General features: G+C 43.2%; 1 protein-coding gene across 1 annotated transcript in view; it reads right to left on the reverse strand.

Moving 5' to 3' along the window:
* The window catches only part of ADAM12 (ADAM metallopeptidase domain 12), a 299,944-nt gene that overhangs the window by 52,890 nt on the left and 233,952 nt on the right, over positions 1-13,102 (reverse strand). The window contains exon 12 of the mRNA XM_021703839.1: positions 1,700-1,877. Coding sequence (XP_021559514.1) covers positions 1,700-1,877 — 178 coding nt within the window. The remainder of the gene's footprint in view (positions 1-1,699; positions 1,878-13,102) is intronic.

The following is a 13,102-nucleotide window of genomic DNA, read 5'->3' on the forward strand; positions in this document are numbered from 1 at the left end:
GGATGGTGGTGCTGGCAGTGATGATGGTGGTAGGGATGGTGGTGGTGGTGATGGCAGTGATGAGGATGACAGTGGTTATGGCAGGGCGGTAATGGTGGGGTGGTTGTGGTGATGGTGAGGGTGGCAGCAGTGCCCGTGGTGGAACTGGAATATGGAGCAAGTGACTGCTGGTGGTCATTCTAAACCTGAGAGTTCATGACTCTATGAAGAGCTGTCAAATTTATTTAGATTAAATAAAGAATTATGAGGACTTCAAATCAAAGACAAACCATCTTAAGGCCACATAGCCTCTCCTGAGAACTATGGATAATTTAAACTAATTTTGTTTTTTTCTTCAAGTAATTAACAAAGTCTCTAAGGAATTTCCCCTTTGAATACCCCATCCCATGACAGTTTCAAGTTTTCCTTCACTAATCTTAAGAAGAGTTTCTATAGCCCCATGCATGAGGACTTGCTCCCATACAGCAATCACCCCCAGCATGTTGTGAGCACAATTTCTGCTGCTCTGGACAGAGCTGTTATCACAGATGAATCCTGGGTTTGGAAAGGGCACACAGACATTTGATGGGACCACCCCTATAAGCCCCATCCCCTAGTATTTATTCACTCCCTACATTCTTCCAGAAATGGCCAGACTGAGCCCCAGATCGGTCCTGCTGGTATGGGAAACCACAGAGTCTTGGAGATGAAGCAGATGAAGGAGATTCTACAATCAGTTGCCTGTCTGATAAACACAGGAATCTGAGGGATAGCCCAGGTTCTCTGCACATTTCCTTCCACCGCAGAACCCCCTTTCAGAGCAGCTCTCCAGAACATGCTCTTCCTAAGCTCTCTCCAAGCCTGTCTGTGCATCCAGCTAAGCCCGCCTTGAACCCGTCTGCCATTCCAGCTTGCATCAGCTCTCAGGGAGGGAATCCCACATGCAGACGGCTCGCGATACAAACTGCTTGCTTTGATTTAGACTAAACACAACCCCCTCCGAGCTTCCAGGAGGCACTTGTTTTTACCAGGAGGTCTTACTGTGTCCTGTCTTTCTCTTTCCTTCTCAAGATTATTCAGAGATTAAGAAGTGGCTGCTATCACTTTTATGTTGATTAACTTTATCTTGGGCCCTACGGAAACAAGAAATTTTCCTGACACTGGCTGGGAAACAGGGCTCAGTAAGCCATTTGCTGGATAAAAATGTTCCCTGCTTTTGCTAGCGAGCGAGGAGGCAGCAGCCTGGAGCCTCGGCTTGTGCATAATAGAGGAGGCTGTGGTATCAGGCAGAATTGCAACGCGGGCGGGAGCTCTCGGTTCAAAATGAATGTTGCTTATTCAAATTCCCCTCTGGTTGCTCGCCTTACAAAGAGAAAGAAAGGATGCTTATCAGCCCACTGAAGCTAGCATCCCAAAGCTTTCTTCTCTGTTAAACTCAAAGCAAAATGCTTTTTTTATTGTTTTTGTCCTCATCTCGCCTCACCTACATGGTGTCCTTCAATAGAGAAGATCCTTTATCGTTTCAAACCAGTGCTATGACTTCTGTGCCATTATTACAATTCGAGAGGGCCACCCTGGCTTGTGCGGCTGTTCAAGGTGGCCGTTTAGGACTTTCCATCCTGAGTTTCTAGCACTTTCATTCTGCTGCGTCATTCTTCCATGTGCGTGGTTTTTTGTTAGCTGTGGCCGCGAGGCAATGGTCCCGGGACGGGTCTCTTACCTCGGGCTCCCCACAGTCACACTCCTCTCCTTGTTCCACGTAGCCGTTCCCGCACTTCTGGCCCCCGAAAGACTGCTTCACTTCCGGCAGGTTAAAGAGGCACATCCCCACGCCCTTCTCCAGGCTGACCTCCAGGTCCTTCTTGCTACAGCTGCTGAACACCATGGGGAATGGGAACCTGTAGGGAAGAGCTGGGCCAGTCAGTTGTCAAGGCACAGAACGGGCAGGTGTTCATGGCACCTGCTGATGACCCCTGCCCACCTGTCCGCTGTTCATCTCCGTGAACAAAGGCTTAACGACCTCGCACAAAACGAGGCACATTCGGCTACCTCCCGGGACCTGCTCCTGGACAGTGCCAACGCTACCAAGGAGGAGGTGCTCTATCAAAAAAGAAATGATCTTTTGACAGTTTTCAAGTCAACAAATTTAGCCAGAATGTCATTATGGACAACTATTAATGGTTCTGTATGAAACGATACAACGAAAAATGGATTCTTGGGACCTGCAGCTTCCATAGAGTATGAACACATACCGATGTCCGTATCGGAAAGTACAAAGGAGACCCAAGTACAAAAGGCTGTGTTTATCAATTCCATGGCTCTACAGACACCACCCTGCTAGAGGTCAGGGCCGGCTGATACAGGCGTGTGGGTCTACGAAGGGCAAATGACTGCTTCCCAAAGCATAGCTATAAGAGAATGGAGGTGGCCAGAAACGCAGGTCCTGTTCTTGCCCCCAAATCCCAGGACTACAGAGGGCTGTGGCAAAGCTGGCCAACTCCCCTGGGACGTTCATGTTCCCCCTTCCATGGTCTAGAGGGGCTGTCCCGTTCCCTCACTCCAGGGTGGCTCTATGACTAATTGTTGGCAATGGAACGTGAGCAGAGGTGGTGATGGGGAGTGCTTCTGGCTGAAGGTAGTTAAGTGAGTGTTCTTCTTCAGGTCCTTTCTTTCCCCGCTGCCAGTTGGGCTCAGGGTATTCCAATGTCCCAGGAGCTGAAGGAGTCAGACATGGCACCTGGTCCTGCCTCAGTGCTGGGAGGGAAGCCACCTGCAGCTTACAGCCCCCGGCTGTCACATGGAAGGGAAACACACCTACAGCGGCTACTGTTATCCAACACACGTGGGGTATCTCGCTCTGTCTCCAAATGCATTTTCTCCTATCTTGAGACAGCAATGATTATAAGGGACAAGTGTGCCAGAAACCCAGAAGCTCTTACTACTTAGTGAGGAAGCAGGGGCCTGCTGACCAGTAAGCCTAAACACCTTCTTTCCATGCAGACCTTTAGGATGACATTATAACTGGATCCTAATCAACTGGCCAAACCAACGCAAGCTATTACATCTTCCTAAAGATGACAGACTGGCCACCATTTGATACAGTTTGGCAATATTTCGAGATCAGGATAATTTCCTCCTAATACACTGATAACACTGTCTTATTCCTGCCCCCCTCCCCCCCAAGTGTTTTCTATCAATCTCAGGCTATTAACTCTGGAGTAGAATTCTAATCTATAAATAAATTGATAAGTGCAAATCTTGCTCTTGGATGGAAAGGCAAGAATAAACCAGGACTTATTTCTAGTGCTGTCACAAAGTTCCTTTGAAAATCTTTTTAACTTTCCTCAGCAGACAGATCGATTATAATTGATATCAAAATGATGCTGATATCAACTTTGATATCAAAATAGCTTCAAATGATGATCACGAGAAAATTCTAATTTTATCAATTTAGAAATGCTTTGTATTGAAAAGGCAATGGCACATTACACAGGGACTTGAGAGCACTTCTTCCCTTTGCAAAGAAATAAGTTTCATCAAGGCAAGGATCAGACGTTCTTCAATGCTGAGAGTCCTAGGACACTTAGGTATGTCAGGGCCTGATCCAGGAGGTCAAACATTATTCTCATGTGCCATGCAGCCAGGTGTTGTGATGAATTCTTATCAGTTCATTCTGGAAAGGAACTGATTTCTAGAATGTTTTAACAGCTCATTAGAAAAGACACTAGGATCACCTGTAAATCTCAGGAAGGGCTTAGAGCAAGAATAACAGTAGTTGAGAGAAGCCCAGGGAAAGAGTGGTATGAATTAACCTGTTTCACAAGGGGGCAGAGAATGTCCACTGATGTCCAGAGGCTAGAGGGCAAATGCCAGCTCCAGTCCCAACTTACCCAGGTCCTCCCACCTCATTGTATTGCAAAACAACAAATACCTATTGGGCTTTGGGTAGATGACATTAAAGAAAAGAGATCGAGATTGATAAGGTGAATGGGATCAGTTTAAGTCCAGGATTTAAACTTCAGAGTGTTTGGGAGAGGAGAGGAGATCCTTGTTGGCAAAACCACATTTGTGTGCCTGTGCTAGATGCTGTCTGGAGTTATCCGTATAATAATGAATTTCAATTTCTCTTAGAAATAGGGGGATGAACAAAACATAGAAAAATCCTGACCATCATGGAGCTTGCATTCCAGTGGGGCAGGAAGGTAATGCATAAGGTAAGGGGGCCAAGAAAGTGTGCTAGAAAGGAATGTCAACGAGAAAAATAAAACAGGCAAGAAGGAGAGGTTGTGTGTAGGAAGAACGGAATTTTTAGGAAGGCTGCTAGGGAAAGACATCACCAGGGGTGGGGGTGGCATTTGAAGCTCTCACCAGAAGGGTGTGAGGGACCAAGCTGTGGGCACATCTGGAGGAGGAATGTTCCAGGCACAGGGGAAAGCTGGTGCAAAGATACATGGAGAGATGGGACTGGACTAGAGGAATTTGCTCAGTAGAAGGCCCCTAGGCCACCTGAGTTCATGCCGATGGCAAGAAGACTACTATGGAGTATCATTAAGTGGTGGTGGTGGTGGGGGCTCTACCCTGCATGGACCAGGTACTGATAATGGTTAAAGGCATTTTTCATAAAAACTTCAAACTTTATTATTTTCTCCCTTTTTAGCAAACTTTAAAAAAAAAAAAAGATTTGAGAGAGAGAGTGCGCATGCAGGGAGAAGGGGCTGAGGGAGAGGGAGAAAGAGAGTCTGAAGCAGACTCTGAGCAGAGCCCTACATGAGGCTCAATCTCACGACCCTGAGATCATGACCGGAGCTGAAACCAAGAGTTGGACGCTTAACCGACTGAGCCACCCAGGCACCCTGAGCAAACTATTTTTGAATGACAAGCAGATAGAGAATATCTAAAAGTTATATTTAACCCAATGGCCCTTCATCCAATAAACAGAATTTAGTGAGGTAAAATGATTTCAAATCTCCAAAGGGAATTTGATGGCACCAAATATTAGATTCCTCTAATTATAATACCATCCTAATCGACACATATTTGAAAATGTTTGACATCCAAATAGCCACTGGTTACACAATGCCTAGTGAACAATTGAGGTCTTGGCTTAAGGAGTCAAAGAACAGTTCATTCATTTTCATGAAAAATGTGCAATGGACCATGAACAAGGTATAGAAGCTACTCCCCAGGATGGTGTCAAGAATCCATGGACAGGATCTATCAGCCCAGTGATTAAGATGGCTATTTCTTCAGCCCAGTCACAGGTAAAAGAATGACACCAGGAGAATGCTTGGCATGGCCAAGCTCATCACCCCACTTCCTAGGTACCAACTCTGCCTTTGAGCTTTGGACGACAGCAGAATTAAACCTTATGGGTAGGGGCGGAGCAAGATGGTGGAGGAGCAGGAGACCTGGATTTCCTCTGATCCCAGGAATTCAGCTGGATAGGGATCAAACCATTCTGAACACCTATGAACTCAACAGATCGAAGAAAAGAATAGCAACAACTCTCTGAACAGAAAAGCGATCACTTTCTGGAGGGTAGGACGTGTGGAGAAGTGAATCTGAGGCGATATTTGGGAGGATAGACGGCGTGAGAGGGGGCCTCCGTCGGCCGCTTCTGGCAAGTGATAGAGCCGGGGAGCACAAAATCGGAACTTTTAGAAGTCTGCTCCGCTGCGGGACGTCGCTCCGGTGGCTATGCGGGGGGTGGAACCCTCGCTGGGACAATGTGGTCTCAGGACCCTCAGGGTCACAGAAAGACCGGGGGTGCCTGAGTGCGGCGGAGCTCCCAGGTATCGGAGCGGGGAAGCCGGCTGCAGAGACAGAGCCGAGGCGCGGGCTCTCAGCTCAGGGTTGTCATAAACCGTGATCCACTGCACAGTCAGGCAACTGCTCCTCCAGCAGGGAGCCAACAAGCGGCAGATCCGGGGAGACTCCCCTTCCTCCCCTGGGAGGAGTGGTGCGGGAGCACACCGCAGGGATCTGCTGGGTCTGGAGACTCCACACCGAGTTGGGTGCCAGAGATAGAAACACTCGGTCACAGGCTGAGTGAGCACAGAGTGCGGCCAGAGACCAGGGAGATGGGAGTGATTGACTGCTTTTCTCTGGGGGCTCACTGAGGAGGGGGGTCCCTAGTTCTCAGCTCCTCCAGGCAGAGATTGGGAGGCCACCATTTTCAAAGCTGCACGGAAAGCTTGTAGGGAACAAAAGCTCCCGAGAGCAAACCCGAGCAGATGACTTAGCCCAGACCCAGCAAGAGCCGGGCAATTCCACCTCCTGCAAAGACATTTGGGAACCACAGCAACAGGCCCCTCCCCCAGAAGATCAGCAAGAACAGCCAGCCAAGGCCAAGTTTACCAATCAATGAGAACAGCAGAACTCCAGCACTAGGGGAATACTGCACATAAAAATTATGGCTTTTTTCCCATGATTCTTTACTCTTTCAAAGTTAGTTTTTTTAACTGTTTTTTTTTTTTGAATTTTTCTTTTTCCCCTTTTCAACCAACATCCTATCAATCCCTTTTTTAAAAAAAATATTTTTATTTTCATTTTTAGAGTCATATTCTATCCCTTCATAGTAGTTACTCTTATTTTTGGTGTGTATATATATATATATATATATATATATATATATAAGTTGTTCTGTCTTTAAAATTGTGAGATACAGTTTCTCCTAACAGATCAAAATAGACCCTAAATCTCTAGTGTATGGCTTTGTTCTAGTCTCCTGCCTGATCACATTCTCTCCCCGTTTTTTGTTTTTAAATCCTTTTCTTTCTTTTTTCAACCAACTTTTTATCAATTCCTTTTATAAAATCTTTTATAATTTTCATCTTTACAGTCATATTCCACCCCTTCATCATATTAACCCTTATTTTTGTACATATATAAGTTTTTCTTTCTTTAAAATTTTGGGAGGCACTTTCTTCTACCAGACCAAAATACGTCCAAAATCCAGTGTGTGGCACTGATCTATGCAACAGCCTGATCATATTTGATCATATTCTGGTTTTTTTGTTTTGTTTTTGTTTGTTTTTATCTTTATCTTTTTCTTTTTTTCTTTCTTTTCCCCCGGTTTCAGGTCTTTTCTGATTTGTTTAGTGTATATTTTCTGGGCACGTTGTTACCCTGTTAGCATTTTGTTCTCTCATTCATCTATTCTCCTCTGGACAAAATGACAAGACGGAAAAAATCACCTCAACAAAAAGAACAAGAGGCAGTACCGACTGCCAGGGACCTAATCAATATAGACATTAGTAAGACGTCTGAACTAGAGTTCAGAATGATGATTTTAAAGATACTAGCTGGGCCTGAAAAAAGCATGGAAGTTATTAGAGAAACCCTTTCTGGAGAAATAAAAGAACTAAAATCTAACCAAGTAGAAATCAAAAAGGCTATTAATGAGGTGCAATAAAAAATGGAGGCTCTAACTGCTAGGATAAATGAGGCAGAAGAGAGAATTAGTGATATAGAAGACCAAAAGATGGAAAATAAAGAAGCTGAGAGAGATAAACAACTACTGGATCACGAGGGCATAATTCAAAAGATAAGCGATACCATAAGACGAAACAACATTAGAATAATTGGGATCCCAGAAGAAGAAGAGAGAGAGAGAGGGGCAGAAGGTATATTGGAGCAAATGATAGCAGAGAACTTCCCTAATTTGAGGAAGGAAACAGGCATCAAAATCCAGGAGGCACAGAGAACCCCTCCCAAAATCAATAAAAATAGGTCAACACCCTGACATCTAATAGTAAAATTTACGAGTCTCAGAGACAAAGAGAATCCTGAAAACAGCTCGGGAGAAGAGATCTGTAACCTACCATGGTAGAAATATTAGATTGGCAACAGACCCATCCACAGAGACCTGGCAGGCCAGAAAGGACTGGCATGATATATTCAGAGCACTAAATGAGAAAAATATGCAGCCAAAAATACTATATCCAGCTAGGCTGTCATTGAAAATAGAAGGAGAGATGAAAAGCTTCCAGAACAAACAAAAATTAAAGGAATTTGCAAACACGAAACCAGCCCTACAAGAAATCTTGAAAGGGGTCCTCTAAGCAAAGAGAGAGCCTAAAAGCAACACAGACCAGAAAGGAACACAGACAATATACAGTAACAGTCACCTTACAGGCAACACAATGGCACTAAATTCATATCTTTCAATAATTACTCTGAATGTAAATGTGCTAAATGCCCCAATCAAAAGACACAGGCTATCATATTGGATAAAAAAACAAGACCCATCGATATGCTGTCTGTAAGAGACTCATTTTAGACCCAAAGACACCCCCAGATTAAAAGTGAGGGGGTGGAAAACCATTTACCATGCTAATGGACACCAAAAGAAAGCTGGGGTGGCAATCCTTATATCAGACAAATTAGATTTTATACCAAAGACTGTAATAAGAGATGAGGAAGGACACTATATCCTACTTAAAGGGTCTATCCAACAAGAAGATCTAACAGTTGTAAATATCTATGCCCCTAACATGGGAGCAGCCAATTATATAAGGCAATTAATAACAAAAGCAAAGAAACACATCGACAACAATACAATAATAGTGGGGGACTCTAACACCCCTCTCACTGAAATGGACAGATCACCTAAGCAAAAGATCAACAAGGAAATAAAGACTTTCAATGACACACTGGACCAAATGGATTTCACAGATATATTCAGAACATTCCATCCCAAAGCAACAGAATACACATTCTTCTCTAGTGCCCATGGAACATTCTCCAGAAGAGATCACATCCTAGGTCACAAATCAGGTCTCAACCAGTACCAAAAGATTGGGATCATTCCCTGCCTATTTTCAGACCACAATGCTTTGAAACTAGAACTCAATCACAAGAGGAAAGTCGAAAAGAACTCAAATACATGGAGGCTAAAGAGCATCCTACTGAAGAATGAATGGGTCAACCAGGAAATTAAAGAAGAATTAAAAAAAATTCATGGAAACCAAGAAAAATGAAAACACAACTGTTCAAAATCTTTGGGATACAGCAAAGGCAGTCCTAGGAGGAAAGTATATAGCAATACAAGCCTTTCTCAAGAAACAAGAAAGGTCTCAAATACACAACCTAACCCTACACCTAAAGGAGCTGGAGAAAGAAGAGCAAATAAAGCCTAAACCCAGAAAGAGAAGAGAAATAATAAAGATCAGAGCAGAAATCAATGAAATAGAAACCAAAAGAACAGTAGAACAGATCAATGAAACTAGGAGCTTGTTCTTTGAAAGAATTAACAAGATTGATAAACCCCTGGCCAGACTTATCAAAAAGAAAAGAGAAATGTCCCAAATCAACAAAATCATGAATGAAAGAGGAGAGATCACAACCAACACCAAAGAAATACAATTATAAGAACATATTATGAGCAACTCTATGCCAGCAAATTAGATAACCTGGAAGAAATGGATGCATTCCTAGAGATGTATCAACTACCAAAACTGAACCAGGAAGAAATAGAAAACCTGAACAGACCTATAACCACTAAGGAAATTGAAGCAGTCATCAAAAATCTCCCAAAAAACAAAAGCCCAGGGCCAGATGGCTTCCCAGGGGAATTCTACCAAACATTTCAAGAAGAATTAATACCTTTTTTTCTGAAACTGTTCCAAAAAATAGAAATGGAAGGCAAACTTCCAAACTCATTTTATGAGGCCACCATTACCTTGATCCCCAAACCAAAGACCCCATCAAAAAGGAGAATTACAGACCAATATCCTTGATGAACATGGATGCAAAAATTCTCACCAAAATACTAGCCAATAGGATCCAACAGTACATTCAAAGGATTATTCACCACGACCAAGTGGGATTTATCCCTGGGCTGCAAGGTTGGTCCAACATCTGCAAATCAATGCGGTACAATACAATAATAAAAGAAAGAACAAGAACCATATGATCCTCTCAATAGATGCAGAAAAAGCATTTGACAAAGTACAGCATCCTTTCTTGATCAAAACTCTTCAGAGTATAGGGAAAGAGGGTACATACCTCAATATCATAAAAGCCATCTATGAAAAACCCACAGCGAATATCATTCTCAATGGGGAAAAACTGAGAGCTTTCCCCTAAGGTCAGGTACGCGGCAGGGATGTCCACTATCACCACTGCTATTCAACATAGTATTAGAAGTCCTAACCACAGCAGACAACAAAAAGAAATAAAAGGCATCCAAATCAGCAAAGAAGAAGTGAAACTCACTCTTTGCAGATGATATGATACTTCATGTGGAAAACCCAAAAGACTCCACCCCAAAACTGCTAGAACTCATATAGGAATTCAGTAAAGTGGCAGGATATAAAATCAGTGCACAGAAATCAGTGGCATTCCTATACACCAACAAGACAGAAAAAAGAGAAATGAAGGAGTTGATCCCATTTACAATTACACCCAAAACCATAAGATACTTAGGAATAAATCTAACCAAAGAGGCAAAGGATCTGTACTCAGAAAACTATAAAACACTCATGAAAGAAATTGAGGAAGGCGCGCCTGGGTGGCTCAGTCGTTAAGCATCTGCCTTCGGCTCAGGTCATGATCCTGGCGTCCTGGGATCGAGCCCCGCATTGGGCTCCCTGCTCTGCAGGAGGCCTGCTTCTCCCTCTCCCGCTCCCCCTGCTTGTGTTCCCTCTCTCACTGGGTCTCTCTCTGTCAAATAAATAAATAAAATCTTAAAAAAAAAAAAAAAGGAAAAGAAATTGAGGAAGACACAAAGAAATGGAAAAATGCCATGCTCATGGATTGGAAGAACAAATATTGTGAAGATGTCAATGCTACCTAGAGCAATCTACACATTCAATGCAATCCCCATCAAAATACCATCCAGTTTTTTCAAAGAAATGGAACAAATAATCCTAAAATTTGTATGGAACCAGAAAAGACCCCGCATAGCCAGAGGAATGTTGAAAAAGAAAAGCAAAGCTGGTGGCATCACAATTCCAGACTTCAAGCTCTATTACAAAGCTGTCATCATCAAGACAGTATGGTACTGGCACAAAAACAGACGCATAGATCAATGGAACAGAATAGAGAGCCCAGAAATGGACCCTCAACTCTATGGTCAACTCATCTTCGAAAAAGCAGGAAAGAATGTCCAACAGCAAAAAGACAGTCTCTTCAACAAATGGTGCTGGGAAAATTGGACAGCCACATGCAGAAGAATGAAACTGGACCATTTCCTTACACCACACACAAAAATAGACTCCAAATGGTTGAAAGACCTCAATGTGAGACAGGAGACCATCCACATCCTAAAGGAGAACACAGGCAGCAACCTCTTCGACCTCAGCCACAGCAACTTCTTCCTAGAAACATCGCCAAAGGCAAGGGAAGCAAGGGCAAAAATGAACTATTGGGACTTCATCAAGATAAAAAGCTTCTGCACAGCAAAGGAAACAGTCAACAAAACCAAAAGACAACTGACAGAATGGGAGAAGATATTTGCAAATGACATATCAGATAAGGGCTAGTATCCAAAATCTATAAAGAACTTCTTAAACTCAACACCCAAAGAACAAATGATCCAATCAAGAAATGGGCAGAAGACATGAACAGACATTTTTCCAAAGAAGACATCCAAATGGCCAACAGACACATGAAAAAGTGCTCGACAATGCTCAACATCAGGGAAATACAAATCAAAACCTCAATGAGATACCACCTCACACCAGTCAGAATGGCTAAAATTAACAAGTCAGGAATCGACAGATGTTGGTGGGGATGTGGAGAAAGGGGAACCCTCCTACACTGTTGTGGGAATGCAAGCTGGTGCAACCACTCTGGAAAACAGTATGGAGGTTCCTCAAAAAGTTGAAAATAGAGCTACCATACGATCGAGCAATTGCACTACTGGGTATTTACCCCAAAGATACAAATGTAGGGATCCGAAGGGGTACGTGCACCCCGATGTTTATAGCAGCAATGTCCACAATAGCCAAACTGTGGAAAGAGCCAAGATGTCCATCGACAGATGAATGGATAAAGAAGAGGTGGTATATATATACAATGGAATATTATGCAGCTATCCAAAGGAATGAGATCTTGCCATTTGCAACGACATGGATAGAACTGGAGGGTGTTATGCTGAGCGAAATAAGTCAAACAGAGAAAGACATGTATCATATGACCTAACTGATATGAGGAATTCTTAATCTCAGGAAACAAACTGAGGGTTGCTGGAGTGGGGGGTGGGGTGGGAGGGATGGGGTGGCTGGGTGATAGACACTGGGGAGGGTATGTGCTATGGTGAGCTCTGTGAATTGTGCAAGACTGTTGAATCACAGATCTGTACCTCTGAAACAAATAATGCAATATATGTTAAAAAAAAAAAAAAGGAAGATAGCAGGAGGGGAAGAATGAAGGGGGGGAATCGGAGGGGGAGATGAACCATGAGAGACGATGGACTCTGAAAAACAAACTGAGGGTTCTAGAGGGGAGGGGGTGGGAGGATGGGTTAGCCTGGTGATGGGTATTAATGAGGGCACGTTCTGCATGGAGCACTGGGTGTTATGCACAAACAATGAATCATGGAACACTACATCAAAAACTAATGATGTAATGTATGGTGATTAACATAATAAAAAAATAAAAAAAAATAAATGGGCAGAAGACACGAACAGACATTTTTCCAAAGAAGACATCCAAATGGCCAAAAGACATATGAAAAAGTGCTCAACATCGCTCAACATCAGGGAAATCCAAATCAAAACCTCAGTGAAATACCACCTCACACCAGTCAGAATGGCTAAAATTAACAAGTCAGGAATTGACAGATGTTGGCGGGGATGCAGAGAAAGGGGAACCCTACTACACTGTTGGTAGGAATGCAAGGTGGTGCAGCTACTCTGGAAAACAATATGGAGGTTCTTCAAAAAGTTGAAAATAGAGCTACCATACGATCCAGCAATTACACTACTGGGTATTTACCCCAAAGATACAAATGTAGGGATCCGAAGGGGTACGTGCACCCCGATGTTTATAGCAGCAGTATCCACAATAGCCAAACTATGGAAAGAGCCAAGATGTCCATCGACAGATGAATGGATAAAGAAGATGTAGTGTATATATATATATATATATATATATATATATATATATATATATATAT

The sequence above is a fragment of the Neomonachus schauinslandi genome, chromosome 6 (genome assembly GCF_002201575.2).
Source record: "Neomonachus schauinslandi chromosome 6, ASM220157v2, whole genome shotgun sequence".
In the NCBI taxonomy this organism is placed as follows: Eukaryota; Metazoa; Chordata; class Mammalia; order Carnivora; family Phocidae; genus Neomonachus; species Neomonachus schauinslandi.